Raw genomic sequence first — 23,185 nt, 5'->3', positions numbered from 1 at the left:
TTGTGTCGTTTTACTATCTTCTGTACCCTTAGTACGAGTTTGCTTTCCGTTTAACGTAATGGGAACGAAAGCGTGTTCGACGCTCCGATTGTCCGGCTCGAGTGAATCAACCAATAAGAGCGCAGAACGTGCTCTCGTTTAAACGTAAAACAAACTCGTACGTAAGCCCTCTGAAATACACTTCGTACTTTTTTATCAAGGTCTTTGAAACCTCAAGGTGCTAGCCTTAACTAACCTAGCGATTTAGAACTTTATCCCGATATATTCCCGGTGGTGAATAAAAACCAATATTTTTTTAGTGTCACTTGCTAGTTTCTTGTTTAAGTGACTCATCAAGTTCATCCACACAGTTTAAAAAGAAAGGGGGGTTTAAAAATAAAACAGCAGATTCACAAGCAATGGAATGTTTACAATTGCAATGATAAAGTCCTTACAATATCATGTGTAAGTACATAATTATGTATAAGCCTCGTCCGAAAGACAGTCTCACTTTGCCTATAATACATAATTTACATAAATAGGTTATACAGCGGATAAACTCTCAAAATCCAATCCATTCGTTGAAGTCACAACCTTTTTCTCTTTCCATTAGGAATAATAAACTGAATGTCTTTGCCCAGTAGGCCATGTCATTTATATGTCAAAATTAGTTCCGGAATTAACTACTAGAGACTAGTGGCGCTAGTGTCGTAGTAGTAAAATAAAAATTATACAATGTCGTCAATCGTCATGTTTTGAGATCTTACGTTTCGAAATAGGTTTTAAAATATCATTTTCTAATACCAATCAGTTAGAACAAAGCAAGACTCTCTTTCTATAAAAACAGTTCAAGAATATTTTTATACAAAACACCCGATTATTTTGATTATATAATATATTACATACATAGTACATAATGATTCTGTCCTAACGTATACGACGACATTAAAAAATGGAAGTTTACTTTATATAAAACGACGATCACGATAGTTTTAGTTTATATAATTATAATAAAAAACGAGTGTTGTTTTATATTGAAATTTGTGCTCTCTCCTATATATAGATTATACATATATAAATAGATTACGTCATACTAAATCTTCGTTCAATTCGCTAATGTGGAAAACATACATTTTGAAAACAGTTAAGTACAATTAAATTAAGTATTTCAAGATTTTTTCTAACACCTACAATAATTCACATTCTTTAATGAATAACATGATACATATAGATTTAATTATATTCTCAAAATGTTACATATTTAACATTACACTAGAACATTTTGGTATACGCTATAAGGTAAGCGTACATAGACCCGCAGTCGTACGCATCGCACGCATTCCGTATGACGTCATCAGTACGCAACACATGTAGGTATTACCGATTATGCGGTCCGTACAATTATTCGGATCAGTGGACGCAGTTGTACGAGTTTCTATACAAGACTAACTAAAATCCGTTGCGTGCGATGCGTACGTTGCGGGCCTGTGGACGCTTACCTATAGAAACCACTTTTCACACAGTCACCAAAACTATTCAGTAGGCGGGTAACAAAACAAAGATGAATTCAGTACAAGAGACAGTAAGTATAGTACTGTATGCTCCACAATTGCGATTTGAAAGAAGATTTAGTTAATAATTTTATTACAATAATTAGATACATCTTACGAAGTTAAGTTAACACAGAACTACGTGGCTACGCTAATACAAAATCTATAGTACGCATAGTATAAAAGATTATTAAATATTTTCATGTACTTATTTCATATTTTTTAATGTTTCCATTTACATATTTTTTGTGACTAATGCATACTCTTTTGTTTAGCATTGATTGGAGTTTTATAAAGTTTTCAAAAATGTCTTTTGGTCTTGATTTTTTGTTTTTTATCTTTGGAACAAATTAGTCGTGGAATGTTGCCAGCGAAATGATATTGATAATGTCATTGCCAGATATAATAATTAAACTAACATGTGATAAAGTCACTGCCAAATATAATAATTGAACTTTTTCTTAGCACTAACACTAAAGTATACTGCTGTAATTTATCTTCAGTTTTTTACACATTAATGTTAAAGTTTTGATCAAGTTGCACAAATACTGGTCACAAGTAAATTGCGTTTACTACTATTGAGTTCAAAGTACATTTTTTATGAAATTGAGTAAGTTTCTAGTAGACTTTTCATAACATTTTCACAAAATATAGATTAAATATTTAATTTGCCTATTCCAATCAATGCTAACAACATAAAGATATACATAAACTATGTATAAAACTGTCATATTATTACAATTAGGATTCCTGATCACTTCAATTATCACGTCGAGTTTGGGAGGGGAAGAGGGGCTTACTTCACTAAAAACATATGTAAACAATGAAAGGTACCTTAATACTAAATGTAGACCTTATAATCATTACACGGTTAAATCATTATCTACCTAAACACTCAGGTAATTAGGTCAAAAATTGGATGAAAACATATTTTCAATAAGGTTGAAATTCGCACATCAAAGAAATGGGAAATATTGATACGAATTTCACCTTTATATACATAAGAATAGATACTATATCCGTCTGACTTGTATAATAAGTACATAATCTTAATTCATATGCTTATAATCTAATAATATGCTTTGGATTGACATTTAAAAATTAAAAAAATAGATGCCGCGATTTTTTAACAGATCTAGAACAAACTTAATAATAATAATCAAGAAAAACACTTTTCGATCACAAATCGGCAAGATTTTGCGAACAGCTTTACAACAATATTGCACATTTTTTAACAAATATTCGTATAACCCGATACATGTCTTATAGTCATCATTACAAATTGATAAACTCATGCGCAGCCGGAAAAAAATCGCGTGTTTTTATGTACTATGTTACAATAGTTTGACTTTCAAAAAAGCCTGATTATTTATGTTACTAAATCCACATAATTATAAATAACAGACTGAGAATTTCCATATCGAAAAACACTATATTGCTTTACCCGACTTAGGGATTGCAGACAAATCCGTAATCTCAGTCATAGTAACGTTTTTTTTTTGATACTACAATCAGTAGCAACATTAACTAAAATCACGGTTTACTCACGTAAATTAAAAGCTGTACTAGTTTCGAGTCCCAGAAGGACTCTTCATCATGAGCAGCGTAGGTAGGCTGCGCGACGTCGCCACGTCAATCTAGTATGTCTCACGTATTATAAAACTAGTAGCAACATTTTTTTATTTAATTTAGTTATAATAGACGCCACAAGACATGCAGCGGGTTTAAAACAAACAAAGAATGATATGCAGATACCTAAGCCTAATTTTATAAATACATCGAAACACTAAAAAATTTAAATAAATAACGCAATATTCTCTACAATTTCGCTGTCTTGTGATATTTGGGTCTAGAATGTGATGTGAGCAAATTAGTAAAAAAGGTACATTTACTAAAATTAGGTTAAAATAACATAAACAAACAAACTAAGGCGCAAAAACGCTTTAAGTATTATGATAAAATAGTAACATTGGTATTTAGATTTTATATATTTTTCCAATCTCCAACAAAATCTCAAAAACTAAATTGTCTGATCCGGGAATCGAAGTCAGAATTTAGTGTTTAGCAATCTCAATCAACCACTAACTTTAATTCGACCTTAAATACCAGGCTTTTAATCCAAAACCATAAACACCAATGTTACCAGACTTAAAAAATAATATTCAAAAAAAGCTGCCACGTAAAAAATAATAAAAAAAAAATCCTATAAAAACGTTTTGGCTCGTAGCAAATTTGGTTCGTGTTTTCGGTGAGACATATTCAATGTATGCGTCAGTCTTCAATGAACGATTAATGAGCAAATAATAATTAATAACCAGCTTAATACTTGTTAGATTGGAAGGTTTATTCATTAAGATATTGTGTATTTCTCTAGTAGCGGGAAATTGGTTCTAAGAAGACAAATTATAATGATTATAATGCAGTGGCAATCATTTTGCGGACAAATCACCAATGACCGGTATGTAACACATTTTGTTACATATTTAATTGTGATTTTCTAAATAGGTATAGCCATTTTAAATAAAAAACATCAATGGTATTTTGCTCATACCGAGGATTTTCTTTTACAGTATAATCCGGTAAACGAGCAGACAGATAACCTGATCGCAAGGAATCGCCGCCGCCCGTGGACACACGAAAATCAGAGGCGTTACAAGTGCGTTGCCGGCCTTTTGGGGTTGCTGGGGAATCGGGGATTAAGAAGATTAGGAAGGGGGTTTTGGGTAATTCAGACCTCTTTTTCGGTAGTTGTTAGAAAACCAAAGAAATCAGTATTTGTAAAAAGTTTCAAGACTAACTCTACATACTTTTAAGTAACTGAACATTTAAGTACTTTTCTAAATCTAATATCAAATTAATTGTCTTTTCATTAACCACATTGCCCGCCAAAAGAAGAAATAGCACTTAAAAGGAGCCGTATTAAACGAATAAACAATAAAATAAGTAAGTAATAGCAATAAGCTTCAAATACGTATTAGCTGCCATTTTGAATTTAAATGCACAGGAATGTTATAGTTTTTGATAAAAAGCATATTTGTTACCTGAATGTAATATTAGTAAAAGAATTGGAAGTTTAATTAAAAAGACGTTCAAGAAAATAATTGCTTTTTGGGACTAAAGTGTGCTTGTAAAAAGTTCGCGTTTAATGATAAAATAGTAGCTTTAGATGTGAGTATGAATTAATTAATATTTAATAGGTTTTTAAAGTATATGAATTGGAAATAATATAACTGTGAATTTCTGAATAAAATAACTGTGAACTTGTGAATAAAATAACTGTTAACAAGAGTTACTATTCGTGTGAATCTTTAAGTAGCTATTATTACTATTTTTCTGTTAAATTTGTTAAATGTAACTGTTGATTCACCTTTAAACAAATTAATAAATAATTTAAAACAACATACTATGCGTTGATTTGAACAACATAAAAGCTCATACAAAATTTCGAATACTTCATAACTTATCCATGTATAAAATCCCATCATTATAGATCATCAGCAATTTCTGCATTGGATAACCGTAACAAACTCGTACATAGAATTAAAACATTCACACTCACATCAAAACTAAAATAACTAAACAAAGAATAGAGAAACCATATAAAAATGACAAAGGGAAGTATCAATTGACATATTTGTACAATATATTGGAAGGAATTGACGCATGGAAGACAGGAAAGGAATAATATGTCAAATGTCAAAGTATACACATAGTAAGACATATAGTAAATAGGTAGTGTAAGCGAACGATATACATTGATGGTAAAACGATATATACAAGGTTTTTAGTAAGCGGTATTTTTGTTACACTCATGATAATGTCTGCATTAGTGTTCTTTTCCACCAGAGACGTGCTATGTAGCTATGCTACGAATGTAATAGATAAGTTGTGAAACCATGTGACCGTTTTCACCGATACTAAGCTATGTAGCTGTCGAGTATGCGATGTATCGATAGTATAAAAGCCATCCAATGCACGCATCTTTCCATATGAAAAACAAAGGTTAGCATAGTCCGTTTTCACAGTGCTAAGCTATGTATACCAATGAATAAGATCGGTGGAAGCCAAACGAATCCACAGCAACGTAGCATAGCACATCTCTTGTGGAAAAGCACCCTTAGAGCCTGCTATAAAAAAAGTTCACAGAATAACAATGTCTACCCAGTCAGGCAAGATTTAAAAAGTTCAACACAAATAACCACTTGAAACTAATGCCCTAAAACAGTTAGTACAAGCTCAGTACTTGAAAAATGATCCTAACATAGGTACTTATAAGGTTAAAATTTCAATGTTTCATTCAATCAGCTCCTGGACTAGACACAGTAAGCGAAACGCATACTTTACAGATTAAAGTACATTTAAAAAATATAATTTTCTTTATAATCTTTTGACTTGCAACTGTATTTAGTAACTTGGATCTAAGTACGTTATAAAACTGCGATAGTTAACATATGCCCGAATACTGAAATGCTAGTAATTTAGTTGTACTTAAACATCATGTTAGGAAGTTAGGAAACTATGACGTCAATACAGCCAATTAGAGCTCAGCAAACAATTGTACAATGACTTGACAAAGCTGTGCATATTTAATGAAAACATGTTAAAAATACAAGTTAGCTTCAACTAAAATATTCTAGTGACATGGTAGAATTAAGAACTGGAATTTTAATAAATCTAGAACAAATATTTTTATAGCAAACAGAATTCGTTCCAGAACTATAAAGAACAAGAAAACTAGCTTTTTCATCCGTCCATCTCATTTTAGATAGAAACATAAATTGAATCTTTATGACTTGGTAATAAATTTCATATTCGCGTGACTTATCTACCAAGTTACTAAATACAAATAGTAAGGTCTTAGTATAAACAGTAATAGTCCATTTGTTTACAATTCATATTCATTAGACGATTTTTTATGGTTTTATTAACGGTACAAGAATGTTCAGTAAACTACGTTTAAAAAATCCGACATCAACCTCTTCTATTTTAAGTCGGTTAATATACAAAAACCTGCTCCTAAGTGTAACAAACACTTTTCTTAGAACCGCAACAAAATCGGTTCGGCCATTCGTGAGATAATCGCGCCTAAACATACATACATGACAAACGGAAGACCTCCTTCTTTTTTGAAGAAGGCCGGCGCGAATGAACCCTCCAATCAGAGCGCCGAACGTGCCCTCGTAAAACATAAAACAAAGTCATACTAAGGCTTTATACCGCATGATGCTAAATGTATTCAAACTTCATACCGTTACTTAAAAAATCTCGGTCCGGGAATCGAACTGAACACTTAGTTTCCGGCACTCAATTTCATCACTCAACCAAAAAGTCCCCTAGTAACGGTAATTTCTATAAAAAACAAAGCTAAGTAAGTATACAATCAAATATTGATATAACAAAATAAATATTGGAATAATATTTAAGGAATGAGTGTTTTGTCTTGTCCATATGTTCATCAATAATGTGGTTTTGTACAAATATAGAAGGACAAATACATGCATATCAAGCTACTCTTATACTGGTTAGACTGCTTCCTTGGCCGAGTGAGTTCGATTCCCGACAAACTTATGAACTTATGGCTCCGGCTCCAAGAGCAGGAGTAGGAACGGGGTGGTTTTTAGTCAGTAATGACTTTGTTCGCACACTACACTAGCTTTTTAGTCGAGTAGCGAGAATTTAGTTGCTCACTGTCATTTCGATTTTGGGATAAAAGCTAGAGAAAATTACTAAGTACTCGCTAATGGACTAAAAAACTAGAGAGAGCTACTAAGTACTCGCTACTGAAATAAAAAACTAGTGTAGTACGAACAAGGCATAAGAGTCTGACTGTCTCTGTCGCGTCGCTCAAGGCGTAAGAAGTCATTGGATGATTTTCCCCCCTCAAAAAAGGGCAGAGAGAGATATAGCCGTTCTCACCAGACTTAACGTGACGTAGCACGTAACTGTTACTGTTCGCTGTCATTTATAGATTGGTCAAACATTAAAATATCAATAGGCTCTTTGCTTATCTTGAAACATTCAAAATATGTAAACTATAATAAAATTGATACGCACATGACGTACAAATAAAATTATTAACATTAATTGTTATGTCATCCATAATTGTACCAGTTTGTAAAACCATAAAACATCGTCTTTTACATTTCATTACAAATTAATTTTAAAATCCAGTCATTTGACATTATATGTAGAACAAACTCGAAATATATGCTTGTATTTTGATAAAAAAACAATAAAATATTACATTATTTTACATAATACAAGCAAAAAACGACTTAGGCTTGCAATACCATCACAATAGTGTTACCATAGTCAAAAAATCAAAATTAACTGACATATTTAAAAATGGAATAAAACGATAGTTCTTGCTACAGGACTATGATCTTTAACACAACGGTTGTAAAGAACAGAATGGTGTGTGATATAATAGGATTATGTCTATATAGGATAAGTTTATAGTATATAGTTTATAGTACATGTTATGTATGTGATGTGGTTATGTGCGCGGGTAGTAATGGCCGGTGCGCGCAGGCAGCGGCGGGGGCGTATCCTGGAATAGTATATTAGTTGTTAAATACTTCACATATACCAAAAAAATCTATCTTAATATTCATATAAAATGAATGGAAAATCTTTTAAATCAATTTTCGTGCCTCGCAATAGTTTGAGAATTAACAAAGTAAAACATTGTGTAAATCTAAGTTAGTCTTAAGTTTCAAGCAACTAAACTAACTACTAATACTAAGATTACGACTAACTAGACTAAGACAAGGTACGAAAATTGATAAAAAAAGGTTTTCCACGCATTTTATGACACATTAAAATAGTGTAGATACCTACGTGAATATAAATTCGCTAACATCTGCTAAATTACACGTTAATAGCTTTACTACTAAATAAATAACATAAAAGAAAAAAATAAAAGCAAAAAAAAAAAAACAAACCTTAGCAAGCTTACGAACGCGTTTCAACACTCGCTGTGACTTTCTGTAATTAAATAAACAAAACGGCACTGCTAAAGAAAAACAAAAATTAACAAAAAAAAAAAAAAAAACATAAGAAACGAAAATATAATAGCAAAGTTAAAACAAACATAAATAAAACTCTACCAATAGGGATGATGACCGGTAATGAAAACTAAAAATCTATTTAGTAGATGCTCTCCGAGCCGGTCTGTGTGAACGGACCCTAATGTGTTAAACTATTCTACACATACCTGTACGTTGTTGTCGTGTAGATAGTGCCGCGGCGGCTGCGGCCGGGGCATCGGCTCGTCGCTGTCATCGTCCTCTTCAAAATCTGATGGTAAATTGATAAGAAACATGTTTTTGAATACAATAATGTGATTAAAAACGCTACAAATGACAAGGATAGTGATACTATATGCAAAAATTGTGCATAAGTCGAAGCATAGGTTTTTGCGTGGCCAGGTAAGATAGGTAATACTAACGCATTGAATATTTACTAATTGTTTTGATTTTGATTTAAAAGTAAATATTCCATGCGTTAGTATTCCTTGCCTCTGGATACTAGTGATTAACTAGTAGTCACTTTTGAGGTCTTTTCGTATCTGGTTAACGCAAAAGCCTCGAAAACCTCACAAGTGCAAACGCAATAACACAGTGCAATGAGAATATAACGTACCTAACGTAACGTACGAATTATTTAAAATTTAACTTTACTTCTATTTGGTGCTCTACTAATTGATATCACATCGCAGTCTTTTTACTGTATCCACAATACTTAAATCCTAATGAACTACACTCACAGGCACATTTAACCGCCCACCTTAGAAATACGTCACCGCGTTAGTTTGCGATAAGGAATGTTTATCCCGATGGCTGTTATGTTTCAAGTGGCTACTTTGGCAATAAATTAAACACTCTGACCCTTGTTTTTTTAGAAGTTCCTGCATTCAGATGCATTTTTGTAACTTAGTCGAAATTTTACATTCTCAGCGATCGGGTTAGTGTGAGTTTTAACCCGATTATCCTGCTCTTTTTGGTGTGATTACCATTTTGCTTAACTTCCTGCACCCCCTTGATTATTCTAATCGAATAAAAGTGCCACTGGATGCAACTGGAGCTGCAAGAACCGTAGTTTTTGCCGAAGCTGGGTACAGCCAACGTCGCATTGCTCGGATGCTTGGTGTACCTCGAATCACTGTACGGGATGCTATCAGACCCTTTCGGGAGACGGGTTCCTACACGCGGAGACCAAGACAAGGCCGTCATCGGTGCACATCGGCTCAGGACGATCGTTTCATTGTGAACAATGTATTGAGAAATCGCTTTACCACAGCTACCGAGGTTAGAACTCGCCTATTTGAAGTGAGAAATCTTAGCGTAAGTGAACGAACAGCAAGAAGAAGGTTGGCAGAGAGGAACCTAACTGCTTTTCGTCTAGCACGTGCCCCAGAATTGCTCACACAGCACCGTAGAGCGCGAATTCAATTTGCCCCAGAATACGCAAACTGGTCTACAGACCAATGGAAGGACGTTCTGTTTTCAGACGAAAGCAGAATAGCCCTATGAGGTCCAGATGGGCGTAAGCGAGTGTATAGACGACCAAATGGGAGGTTTGCCCCGTGTACGATATGGAAACTGTGGGTTATCAGGGAGGTTCAATAATGATTTGAGGCGGCATTAGTTACGACGCTCGTACCGATCTCGTAGGGTTTGATAGGTGTAGTGTTATTGCATACAGGGATCTGGAAGAGGGTCTTCAAGACCATATCGTGACATTTGTACCATTTATTGGTGAAAATTTTCAATCAATGCATGAGAATGCGCGATGTCATGTCGCTAGAATAGTGACCCAGTACCTGGACGAGGTCGGTATACGAATATCACCGTGGCCAGCACGCAGTCCTGGCCTCAATCCGATTGAACACATCTGGGACAACCTTAAAAGATGAGTTCGAGCAAGGGTTCCCGCACCAACGACGATTGGGGAGCTCAAGATTGCTGCAATTCAGGAGTGACACAACTTTCCTCAACCTGACATCCAAGATGTCATTTATGGCCTTCCAAACCGACTGCAAGAAGTCATTAGAGTCCGACGAGGTAACACCCATTATTAAAATTCAATAAATGAGCCCAGAAACTGAAAAATAACAAATATTGTAAAACAAGAGTTTTCTACAGAAACCTCTAAAAATGCTTTTTTATTATTTAAGTGATTAATAAATTCGGTTTTTAACATGACTACACAGTATTTAATTAACAAAATGTGTCTAGTTTTTAAAAAAAATATCAAACTTTCCCAGATTTAAGTAGTGTATGAGAAAATCAAGAAAATCAAGGTGGGCGGTTAAATGTGCCTGTGAGTGTATAATAATATGTACTTTGAACGATTACTACAATGTAATGAGTTTTCTATAAATTCTTCAGATTTATATAAATGTACAAGATATATAGTGTAATAGTATATGTTGGACGTGTACGAGTAACATACAAACACCGACAATTATCTTGAAACCGTAAATTACCATAAATCTATATATAAAAAAAGAAACGAATTAAACAATCATGCATTTGTGAACAATAGAAAAACACCTAAACCAATATTAAACAAGTACTATTCACATAGATATACAAACCAACCTCACACCTATAAAAAAAAATATGTACATAGACCAAAAACACACACACAGACAACACTAAAAAAAGGGAGCCGAGCAGTGTAGATTAAAAAGGAATAAAAAACGAAAAAAGGTGCATTACCTAGTCTATGGGTGTCTACGACAAGTAATCTTACCTCTTTGCTTTCTGCTGTCACCTTTAACGGTACCTTCCGTATCGGAGCCCTCTGCAAAACATGTATAGATGTAGCATAACATCTAGAGAGACGGTGCAGGACGAGTATGACTGCTATATGACTCTTTTTGATAAGGGGATGATGTTACGATTGACGACAATATTTACTATATATCCATTCATCCATTTCTGATAACTGGTTTTCTTAGATCCTTTTTTTAGATTATAAAGCTTAGTCATTATAATTCTGTAACGTCACGCCTATAATCCCCAAAGGGGTGGTAGTGCATTACGACACGTAATGCCGCTATACAATGTACACCCACTTTTAACCATTTGTGTTATAAGTTCCATGTAATAGAGGATGAGTAGTAATGATAATTCTGTGTTTTTATTCCGCTTTTAAAATTAATTGTGCATAACGGTTGTTAAAAGGACCTACGACATATTTACTCCAAATAGACTAAAATAAATGATATCTGTGGAAGATCAAGCCGTTTGCAAACAATTTGCAGTGGGAAATCAGAAATCTAGAGACCATTAATCAACCTTTTGTTATACAACATAAGGTTCATTTTATATAAAAATAATTCAATACATAATTAATTTTCTTTGAATCCATCCAAATTGTCTGTCAATCGCAACAACCAAGCCCGAACCGTAGAAAACTTGAAACATAAAAGTGACACAAGCATGCCCAATGCTTCAAAACAGTCCGATATTCAAATTCCAACTATGTATTTATCAAAGGACGGAAATATGTCGAAAGTGATGGAATTTTGATAACGTCACCTCCAGAGCCTTAGCTGATGACATACCAACCTGATTCTGCAAATCAAAGTCAAAGCATTTATTTAAATTAAACCTTGATTAGGCACTTTTGAAACATCAAATTAAATTGTTCGTCAACCTGCCTGTCAGTGAAGCTAGATGCCTGTTCCAAAGTATAGCTTCGTCGTTAAGTCACCAAGTTGCCTGGTAGGAAGCGTTGATGTGGCCAACGATGGAGCACGCCTGCTTAACTCCATATGATGTCAGTCACCTAGATTGTATTCAGGAAACAGACTCGCAATGTGAGTGGAATTCTTTGCCAGTCCAGCAATTTATTATTCTTCATTTCAATAAATTAAACTTAATATAGGCATATGTGTGTACTATAACGTCATTTTCATCATTCTTCTCCGTTAGGACTAAACTAGAAAGTCTACATAATTCAACATTATTTACATGTAGTAAGACTAAGGCGGTGACATTATCAAAGGTTCCAAATTGTATCGTGTCTCCAACTAACCAGAGTTGAGTTCCCGAACGAGCGTCGACATAGCGTTGGTGACGGAATCCGCCGCGTACAGCAGGTCGCTGCGGAGGCTACGGTTGTCTATGCCCACTGGACAAAACGGACACACAAACATACAATGGTAGACACATTTCTCCACAATGCAGAAACATAAACAAATAAATAAATTCACCATATAGATATGCACTTTCTTTCTAACCAATACCATAGTTAAATAAACTCGGCTTCAGCATTCTCTGAATAAAATTAAAGATAAACAATTTTGGATTAATAAAATGTAAAAGAATTAAGTTTATTCAACTTTTTATTCAGCTTGTTCACTAATATTAATGATTCTGAACCCAAATATGTATTTTTAATTTATTTATCAAATCTATGTCTCCTAAAATCTTTTATCAATCTTAAGTAAGTATACATTTAATCATTTATTTTATTCCCTTTATATCCTCAATTACTGCTCAACTCCCTTTTCAATTTTAAATAGGTCTGACGAAAATTTTATAAAAGTCTCGGAAGGCGACCACATTAATTTGTTACATACCTATTTTATTTAATACGATACGTCTCTGATACGATTTATTTGTAAATTCGAAATTATAATATGTAACATAATATTCGAAGTCTAACTAGAAACTAGCCTTATTGTAGCAAGCGTTAAGCAATTTATTTATGCCAAGGATATATAGATACAACTCTTTACTAATGTTTGTATACTTTTAAAAACATGTTCCTGTTCATTTTAATACTCCGTTACATTATAAAAATGTTTTATATTATAATCATAAAAGTTTCATTATATCTCATAGAATCAGTCAGTGACAGAAGACACTTTACATATTCAGTAGTAGTAACTTTATTTAATATCATACTTATAATATTGTGGTGATACTCACTGGTAGTCGGTCGCTGATTTTGATGGAAGTTTCTGGCATCGCCGCCCATGCTTTCCATACCTTGGTGATAAAATGTTACAAGTTTATTATTACAATAATCGTGATCGTGTAGTGCAATATAATCCAATAATCTATAATATAAAAATAAGTCGAGTTTTCCTTCCTGACGCTATAACTCCAGAACGCGCGAACCGATTTCCACGGTTTTGCATTCGTTGGAGAGGTCTCGGGCTCCGTGAGGTTTATAGCAAATAAAATTCATGAAAAAACATGAGAAAAGCAGGAAAAATAATTAGTAGCGAAACAGAGTTCGCCGAGTTTGCTAGTGGCTTATAATTCTAATGTAAATGATGGTTTTGAAAACAACGGCAAAGACCCGACGACTCCGAAATCGAAAATAGGGCTATTACATAGCAGCAGTAAGTGCAATGAAATATAACCCCTATCACTAAACCATAAGGTGTATATTCACTTACCAAGACTGTGTGACATATCAATGCGTTCCCTCTCTCCTAGCGAGGGCGTTTGTGGCGCACTCCGTACTGTACCTCGTGGCGGAGGCTCTCTGTAACAATACATACATTATTTAATACATTTTTATAGGATAAGGCGGCAAACAGTAACAGTTTGGTGGGTTTATGTATGTATAATTTTTTGTAAGACAAATAAAGGATTTTATTATATTATTAAACGAGCAGACAGATCACCTGACGGACACTCACAACACCAAAAGAGTTACAAATGCATTGCAAGCCTTTAAGGGATTGGGGATTTGGGTTGTGGGGTGTAGGGAGGATTGGACCCCCCAATAACCTCACTCACACGACGAAACATAAGCGCAAGTATTATTTCACGCCGGTTGTATGTGAGGCCGTGGTATCCCTCCAGTCGAACCGGTCCATTGATGCCGAAGCACGGTTTTCAAACGTCAAAACATAGAAAAAAATTAATAGGCTAACAATACATTATATTTTGAGTTTTAATTCCGCTTGTAGGCGTAAGATCGATAAGCGGAATTAAAACTAAAAATATTGTATTGTTAGTGTAGCATAGATTTCCGCAAAGTAACGCCTGATTCTATTCTATACAATGAATAGGAATAATATCACCGTGCTTACCTCTCCGGCGCGCTAGGTTGAGGCTGCGTTCCCGGTAGCGGTGGACTCTTAGTGGACCGAGGTGAAGAGTTCGGCGTCGACCGAGGAGATGACTGTTGCGTCTGTGGAAGAAAAAGTAACATTTACTAATAGAATAATACTTAATTTAATAGAAATAAATATCAACATCACGGCGTATGCCGGCCACTATTGAACTATAGGCCTTCTCCACATAAAAGGGTTTGCTATAATCTTCACAGTCTTTTTGAGGGGGGAAAATCATCCGATGATTTCTCCCGCCTTGGGTGAGGCGAGAGAGACTGTCAGACTCTTACTGACTAAAAACCACCCCGTTCCTACTCCAGCTTTTCGAACTGGAGCCCCGAAAATCTGTCAGGTCGTCTATGGCTCCGTATTGAGCAATAATATTGACACTTAACAGACGCGTTGAAAATCGCAATCTAAAATCTTCAGGTTTAACAGTAGTAGAGCTTGTCTCCATTAATTTATGTGAGAAAACCGTGATTTTTAGTTAAGATATTACTGTTGTCGAAAAGCAATACTTCCAATGTGAGTATGGGCAATGGGCACCTCTACCAATCAATTATTGAAAGCGTGATGTCACATGACTTTATCTAAAGTCCCCTGAAGTGTCACTAATAAAACAAAAACTGTATTACGTCATTAATTACCCGCTACATTTCACAACTGATATTCTACGCAATTGTTTGCTGTTTTATCTCAACCGGACAGCCATTTTATAGCATTAAATTCGTTTCCATTACTTTTACACATTGTTAGTATGGAAATACTAACTTTTTACTGTTGTTTTACCATAGGACGCTTTATTGTATGTATGTCAATAGCTGCGTGTCTCTAGTAAAATTATATAAATTAGCTGTATCACTTGTAATCTCTCTCTTGTTCCTGAATTATAGACTTATAGCTCAGTCAGCAAAATTTATCGGAGACGGTTCAGTGATTTAAGAAGACACAGCTAAATAAACAAAAATTCACGTTTAACATAATCTGATAAACTCAGAATTTATCCTTCTTCAAAAATGAGGATTAGATATTTTTTTCAAGCTGTTATAGCTTATTAGCAATATAAAAAACTGATATGTTATCAACTTTGATGCTAAAACGTTTCTTCAAAACCCATCTACCACTATCAGAAACAACCACATACAAACAAGCCAACAGACAGACAAACAGCCCAATTTTCCTATACAACTTTATACACAATTATCTTTACACGAACGTATAAAATAGAGAATTACTACATGGTCATTTATTAGTGGTCAAAATGAAAGCGTGTATTCTGTTGTGTGCGGTATTTTGCTTGGGGGTGGCTAAAGCTGATTGGACCAATGTGACAGGCATAGATTGGGGCAATGTGACACTCACTGATTGGACCAATGTGACTCTTTCGGACCTAGAGTCAGATTGCAAACATCAAGCGTATTTGGGAACCTTGGATTGTTCTGTGAAAATCGGAAGCGGTATGGAATATTTTCGTTTTTTGTTTGTAGGTAAATTGCAGTCAGCCTCAAAAAGCCATTGGAGCACCACAGATAAGGTTCACTAGGACCGATGCCGGTCAGCCGGGGTGCAGATTTAGCGCAATAACATACAGCCTAGCTCGGAGGAGGAGATGGAACGTAGTTTCTTTAAGTCAGTAAAAATGACACTTTTCTCGACCTTTTTTTGAGGATTTTCCCTCCTCGAAAAACGATAACTATGATAGTCCACCGCTGGACTAAGGGTCTCCTCTACAGAGGAGGACTTTTTAAGGGTGGAAAATCATCGAAACATTAGAGGGTTGGAGGGTTAAAAGGTTTTGATTTATCAAATTAGAATTATTAGAATTATTTCTGCGCCTTCATTTTAGAGGAACCGCAATTCTTGCTCTTCAAAATAATACTACAATAGAGTGGTTACACATTTTTTTAAGTGGGGTAAATTCTCCGGCCTTGGGCGAGGCGAGAGGGAGTGTCAGACTCTTACTGACTAAAAACTACCCCGTTCCTACTCCTGCCTTTCGAGCCGGAGCCCCGGTAAACCCGCTAGGTAGTCCGCAGCTCCGTAATTATCACACACTTAAGCAACTTTGTAGACGATAGATATAGGGCAAAATGATATCGTGATTATTTCTTATGTTCTAGGCACCGAGGACGTCGAATGTCTAACAGACGTTATCATAAATTATGTGGAATGCAAACACAACACAAATGAAGAAGGGACAATCGAAAACCGATGTAAATTTCTTTTTAAATGTTATTCAAAACTAACTTCTGTTATTTAACACCTTAAAGGATAATAGAACCACGATAGTTTTGACATAAGACTATCGTGGTCCTAGGTATCGGGATTTTCACTTGTGTCACAGACTAGGAATATAAAACTGTGGCTCAAAACAAAGAATTAAATATTCATAGACAATATCGTTAGAAATGTACGAAGCACACAAGATGGAAGGCATGTTTCATTGGAACGTTTCTTATACTGAGTCGTTTGTTGAGGAATTTCCCATTAGTATAATCAACTTAGCTGTCACAAGTAGCCCTGACTTAGGACTTGAAATTAACAAATACCTTGCGATAAATATTACACATCGACTGTTGAAAAGAGACAATTTCGTTATTTTTCTACGAGTTATTATCAATATTCTATTTGTTAATAGGCTTTTAAAAATGTAAGTATAAGATGTGTAGTTGAAACTAAAACCTAATCGTGTAATACATTAGTTTCAGATTTCGGTGCACCCATTGAAAAGTCAACTACTGAGATAGTAAAATGCGTCTTAGACAACGTTTTGGACATGATGAAATGTGTAGTAAACGACCAACTAACTGGAGATATGAAATGTACGTATATCTATACCATTAGTAGGGTCTTTTCCACAGATATGTGCTATGTAGCTATGCTACGAAGATGTAATAGCTAAGCTGTGAAACTATGTGACCGTTTCTACTGATACAAAGCTGTAGCTGTGCGCGAAGATGCGCAGCTCGAGTATGCGATGTATCGATAATAGAGAAGCCATCCTTAGCACGCATCTTTCCATGTAAAAAACATAGCTGAGTCCATTTCCATCAGAGCTAAGCTCTGTGTACCAATGAATATGGTTAGTGGAAGCCAAATATATTCACAGCAACGTAGTAGCGCACATCCCTGGAGGAAAAACACCCGTTGGATCCAGCCACACATAATTTATTTATACTATTATAATCTTCAAACATAAAACTATTACCCCATTAAAGCCGTGGCAGATAATTTTAGAACACCTTATATGTATATACAACACCTTATATTTTTATATTTCAGGGAAATGGTCGGTACTAACAAAATGTGTGTACAAGTATTTACCGACATTTTTGGCGTGCACTCTATAGTTTAACAAAAGCCGCTGTCAATAAAATTTCACAGAAAATAAATTGAGTTTCTTTATACCTCGACATAAGAGTATTTGCCATAATCTCTACTAACACAAGATTATACAAAAATAAACAATGAAACAATAAATGGTATGAGCCTAATTTTCCATCCTCCTCCCCGCATCCAAGATTTCGTGCTATTAAAGGGAATTTGTAAAGAATATAAAAATATCTGGGAAAGTAGTCAATTTCGACCACCTTTGTTCGGAAGTAGCGTTCGCAACCATTCGATCAATGAGGAAGTGTTATTCATACTATCTTACTTCACTACATAGTATAAAACAAAGTCGCTTTCTGTCCCTATATACTTTGTATGTATATCTTTAAAACTACGCAACGGATTTTGATGTGGTTTTTTAATAGATCGAGTGATTAAAGAGGAAGGTTTATATGTATAATACATGCATAATATATCACTATTGCACCCATGCGAAGCTGGGGTGAGTCGCTAGTATAGTATTATAGCGAAAGTTTGTAAGAATGTATGTCTGTTTGTTACTCTCTCACGCCAAAAGCACTGAACGGATCTGCATGTTATATCTACGGCACAGAAATAGACTATAAAGTCTATCTCTGTGCCACTGCGTAACCACAACCACATAGGCAACTATTCATGAGTTGAAACTAAGTAGTTTTTAGTTGGTTAGAGTCTGACAACCTTTCTCGCGTCATTATAGGCGGGAGGAGTCATTTGACGATATTTCCCCCCTCAAAAAAGGTGAAACACACATATACACACAAACACATTTGGGTAACGCAGATGACAGGCAGAAACTAGTTTCATATATTTATTTATTTTCTTACAGGGCGGTGGTTTCCTATCCTAAAATGCCTCATGGGATGGCTGCCTTTGATATTTAATTGCCCCCCACTGGATTACTAATGTAAACTAATATGTGAAAAACCGTCACTTAATTTTTAGTTATGATGACTTGTAAAATTGTTATTATTGAAACAATTATGTGCAATCTACTTTATTAATATTATAAATGCGAAATTGTTTGGTCTTTCTCTAACATCATAAAGGCGCACTTTTAAAGTGATTTTTGTATTTGGAGATAGTTTAGAGATATTTTCTAGAAGAGAAATAATTACTCTGAGGCTATAGTACGAGTTTTTTACGTGTAACGATATCGAAACGAGAGCGTATTCGGTGCTCTGATAGACTGTTTCATTTGAGTAATCAATTCAATCAGTACCCTTAGTATTTTTTTTCCTTAGTATGAGTTTGCTTTATGTTTAAAGTAATTGAAACGAAAGCGCGGTCGGCGTGTTGATTGGCCGGCCCGAATAAACCAATTATTACTTTAAAGGTAAAGCAATCTCGTACTAAGGGTACTGGAGATTATGATTATACTTTTTTTCTCGCATTCAAAGGCGCGGGCGGACAGCAGGTTTCTTAATATAAAATATTAACATGTTGTACAAAGGCTATAAAATACAAAGGTGCTATTTTATAACTTTTGTACAGTAATAAATATAAATTGCATAATTTAGACACAATGTTATAACGATAAGGATCATATTTATAATTAAATAACTTGTAAACAGCGATGTACTTTCCAGTACATTTATTACATTTTACGACTTGACTAATGAATTATAAAACTTTAGGGAACATTGAGTAAAGTGTTCTAAGAAAAGGAAGATCCTCCGACCAGGCGAGGTGATAGTGCCTGGAGGGCTTTCTGTCCTTGTTGTTCGTTGGGATTTTCTATGTATGTTTATTCGCATGTAAACTTCGTATGTTTGATGTAAGTTTTAAGATGTAAAGATGATTACATATTGAGTAGTCACAGAGTCATAAATACTACTATATATATGACGACTATGACATGTTTATTACTCAATAACGTCAATACGGCTGAAGGGATCAAGATGATATTAAGAACAGTGGTAGATTATGGTCTGGAATACCACACGCTACTTTTTACCCTGGCGAACGAGAACGAAGCTGCTGACCGAAACCTACAAGCTTTTAAAGTAAGTTAATTTCAATTTTCTACACAACATACCTTGAGCATCCTCATAAGACCTTCGAGCTGATGCATGAGGTGTTTCCGTGACTCCTGCAGCGAGGACAGGTGTCCCTCCAGCTCGTCCTTGCGCTGTCTGAGCAGACGGAGCTCCGACACAAGCGGGGCCGAGCCCACGCCGCCGCCCGCACTGGCCTCGGCTTCTTGTTGGCGTCTGCAAGATAAAGAACCTGGTAATTATGCTGCATTGTGAAGATATTAGGGTTTATTGTTAAAGGTGATTTTAGACTTTACTACAATACTGATAAAGTTGAATATATTTTAAAGTTATATCGGTTTGGTAGTTTCTAAAGTTGCATATAAGGGCACTTTAGTTATACAGAGTGAGTGATTTCGTCATGAACTACTCACTACATTTCTCTTACAGGGTTTTTTTTTGAGGGGCGGATGTCTTTGGATAATTTCCAATGGCTTCTCCCACTTTGGGCGAGGCCATAGGGAGTGTCAGACCCTTACCTCTAAAGAACTAAAGATTTTGTATAAAATCTTTTATTTGTTTAGTATTATACCTAATGCGCTCTAACAAGGTGCGGCTGACAGATTCAGTAACGTTTCGTATCACTCTTGAAAGTTGCTGCGATTTAAAAATTATGCCTTAATATTTTAGCTGTATCACATTCGTATTATGTTAAATCATTCGGATGCGTAGTTAATTAAATTAAAACCAACCGGAATGTTCTAGTATTCAATTAAAATCTAATGAAATGAAAAATAAAGTAAAGTGTTATGCGTATAACGTAAAGCCATAGTCGTGTTTAGTGATGGGATGTACGGCTACGATGGATAGGTAGTCGATGTTTTTTTAGAATAAAAAACGAAAATCGTGCGTCGTTCAATTATCATTCTTAAAAAACCTTTAATTATGTGGGTAAATCCACTGTAGACGCGGCTCTCTCTGCCCAAACCACAGTGACATTATCTGAGCAGAAGTATGTAGTAGGCATTTTTCTAGACATTTCCGGCGCCATTGATAATGCGTGGTTGTACTTAATCTAACATATACAAACTAATATATCCTTGTTTTCTTCACGGTTCTGTAAAACTGTAACTCTGAAACACCTCAGGGCTCGGTCATAAAATATTTATTTTGACAAGTATATACACGTAGTTAGACTGCACAACTAAATAACACACACATTTAATAAAAAAATTCAAGAGAATTAAATGTATGCTGCGAGTATCGATAGCGATAAAAAAAGATTTTTCTAATGTCCATCCCTAAAGAGAGACGTCAACGTCATACTGGCATCTGTCAGCCGCACCTTGTTAGAGCGCATTAGGTATAATAAAAAATATTTTTTCTTTTTTCTCTTATTTGTAAATTATATTTTATTTGTAAAAAATAATACGACTTGTGTATTAATTAAGCCCATGTAAGCTTTATCTCTACTACTGTACTATCTAGTGCAATGTGTCCTCACCTGAGCCTGGCAATCTCTCTCATGATCTCTCTGTTCTTAGCTTCTAGCTGTGAGATCAGCTCGCGTTGTTGTCTGGCCGCGTCTACTTCTGAACCCTCCGATGACGAACGGCCCTGCACAAGTACACGTACATTGTAAATAATAAAGTTACTTAGAATTTAGACAAAATATATTTGGGCCAATAACTGACTTTTTTAATCTAGTTAATGAAATTGGCGTTGAAAACCGAAGCAGATCTGGTTCGGTGCTGACTAATTCTTTGTCTGTTCAACAAATACAGAATCTTGTCATTCTGTTGCAAATATTTATTCAGTCGAAAATATGTATATATGTATTACAGAGTGTATATTAAATAACAACTTAGGCTCAACAATAAATAATTGATACTTTTACTACTTTAAAATGTACTTATCAACAAATAAATTATTTATACTGACCAGTTCTGGAGTAAGAGACGCTGATCTGCCGGCTCTTGGCTGTAAGTAAACAGAGATAACATGTTACATAATACATAAAAAAAAGGTTAATTAATAATGAACATAATAAGTCCGCAAGGCAGCTTGTGGCGAGCTGTTGGGCAGTGGCGACCCCACGGACCTGACTCCCGGGAGAGGCCCTACTTTTTAACTCCGGTTAGTACTCGTGACTATCCGGAGTGGCCTCTCCTACCTCACTCTTGCCTTAATCGGCTGGTTTGAGTGGAGATTCGCAAGAGTGGAGTTGCCTTCAGCTCCACTTGGGGGAAGGACGTATCCCAGTAAGATGCTGGTAGGGGTCTTGACCGTACTTCCGGGATTGCTCTGATAGCCGTGGGATGCCCTCCCTTCCTCAAGCAGCTCAACGGATGTTGCTTCCCTTGTCGCTACATGCTAGCGGCCGTTTCAGGGGCCCACTATTGAGTTTGCGAGTCACCCCCTGCCTGTTTATCCGTATTTTTCAATATTGGTCAGGGGCAGGGGCCATAGTCCCCATAGTTAACCGGTTAACTATTCCACAGCCACCCACACCCATATCCCTATCATTTCCTTTTACCATATCTCGCAATAGTCCTGCATCAACCGGGGATTGTCCTTTGGTGTACTTCCATAGTGCATACAGGGATAATCGCCGGCTGATGTCCCATTACATTTAGATTAAAATTGTTCAACGGGCCTCTGCGAGTTGGCTTCGGCCCCTCGTACGCCTTCCAAAGGTCCGGGACCCTGTGGTCCCGTGATTATGTAAGGAACAAACATAATAATATAATTATACTGTAGTACATACCATGGTCCTGTTCTCGTGTGCCAGCCTGGCCGCATACCGCGCTATGAGGCGGTGCTCGTCGTCTACCCCGCGAGACAGGTGCTCCGCTATACCTAAAGAAAAGTATAATTAAACGCTGATTGCCTCGTTGGTCGAGTGGTCGCAAGTGCGACTGTCGGCCAAAGGGTCTTGGGTTCGATTCCCGAGTCGGGCAAAGAATTGCTGGGCGATTTCGGTTTTTCCAAAATTTCTCAAAAGTAGCATGGAGTCTGGAATTGTGCCCAGTATTTGGCAATAGGCTCACCCTCTATTACATGGGACTTAAAACACAAATGGTGAAAAGTGGGTATACATTGTATACTGGCATTACGTGCCGTAATGTGCACCTCTACCTACCCTTTCGGGGATAAATGGCGTGACGTTGAAGTTACACATAATTTAACCCTTGAATAACTCTTTCACACCATTTAACTTT

The 23,185-nt window shown here is 35.7% G+C and overlaps 2 protein-coding genes across 10 annotated transcripts in view; one reads left to right on the top strand and one right to left on the bottom strand.

Annotated features, from left to right (window-relative positions):
• Positions 1-7,571: 7,571 nt before the first annotated feature.
• LOC118277544 (dystrobrevin beta) overlaps positions 7,572-23,185 on the bottom strand; it is a 28,515-nt gene continuing 12,901 nt past the window's right edge. For 3 of the 6 annotated variants that reach the window (XM_035596385.2, XM_035596387.2, XM_035596386.2), the window contains 11 exons: positions 22,732-22,823; positions 21,906-21,944; positions 21,469-21,581; positions 20,027-20,201; positions 14,596-14,696; positions 13,954-14,042; positions 13,478-13,537; positions 12,579-12,674; positions 11,289-11,339; positions 8,746-8,828; positions 7,572-8,079 (listed from right to left, as the gene is read on the bottom strand). In XM_035596385.2, coding sequence (XP_035452278.1) covers positions 8,026-8,079; positions 8,746-8,828; positions 11,289-11,339; positions 12,579-12,674; positions 13,478-13,537; positions 13,954-14,042; positions 14,596-14,696; positions 20,027-20,201; positions 21,469-21,581; positions 21,906-21,944; positions 22,732-22,823 — 953 coding nt within the window. In that variant the 3' untranslated portion in view covers positions 7,572-8,025. Of the gene's footprint in view, positions 8,080-8,473; positions 8,517-8,745; positions 8,829-11,288; positions 11,340-12,578; positions 12,675-13,477; positions 13,538-13,953; positions 14,043-14,595; positions 14,697-20,026; positions 20,202-21,468; positions 21,582-21,905; positions 21,945-22,731; positions 22,824-23,185 lie in introns of all 6 variants that reach the window. The other 3 variants (XM_050696643.1, XM_050696645.1, XM_035596389.2) reach the window with 3 other exon arrangements.
• Positions 15,858-18,948, top strand: LOC118277545 (uncharacterized). 4 transcript variants are annotated; one of them, XM_050696658.1, is made up of 4 exons: positions 15,858-16,076; positions 16,740-16,832; positions 17,322-17,441; positions 18,818-18,909. In XM_050696658.1, exons 1-4 carry the CDS (start codon positions 15,881-15,883, stop codon positions 18,892-18,894), a joined length of 486 nt encoding a protein of 161 aa, XP_050552615.1. In that variant the 5' UTR covers positions 15,858-15,880; the 3' UTR covers positions 18,895-18,909. The 4 variants fall into 4 exon arrangements, with proteins under 4 accessions (XP_050552615.1, XP_035452284.2, XP_050552616.1 ...); XM_035596391.2 differs by lacking the exon at positions 18,818-18,909 and adding an exon at positions 17,902-18,011; XM_050696659.1 differs by lacking the exon at positions 16,740-16,832 and having other exon boundaries at positions 18,818-18,948.

The sequence above is a fragment of the Spodoptera frugiperda genome, chromosome 10 (assembly GCF_023101765.2).
Source record: "Spodoptera frugiperda isolate SF20-4 chromosome 10, AGI-APGP_CSIRO_Sfru_2.0, whole genome shotgun sequence".
NCBI lineage: Eukaryota > Metazoa > Arthropoda > Insecta > Lepidoptera > Noctuidae > Spodoptera > Spodoptera frugiperda.
This window is presented reverse-complemented; position numbering and strand designations above follow the sequence as displayed.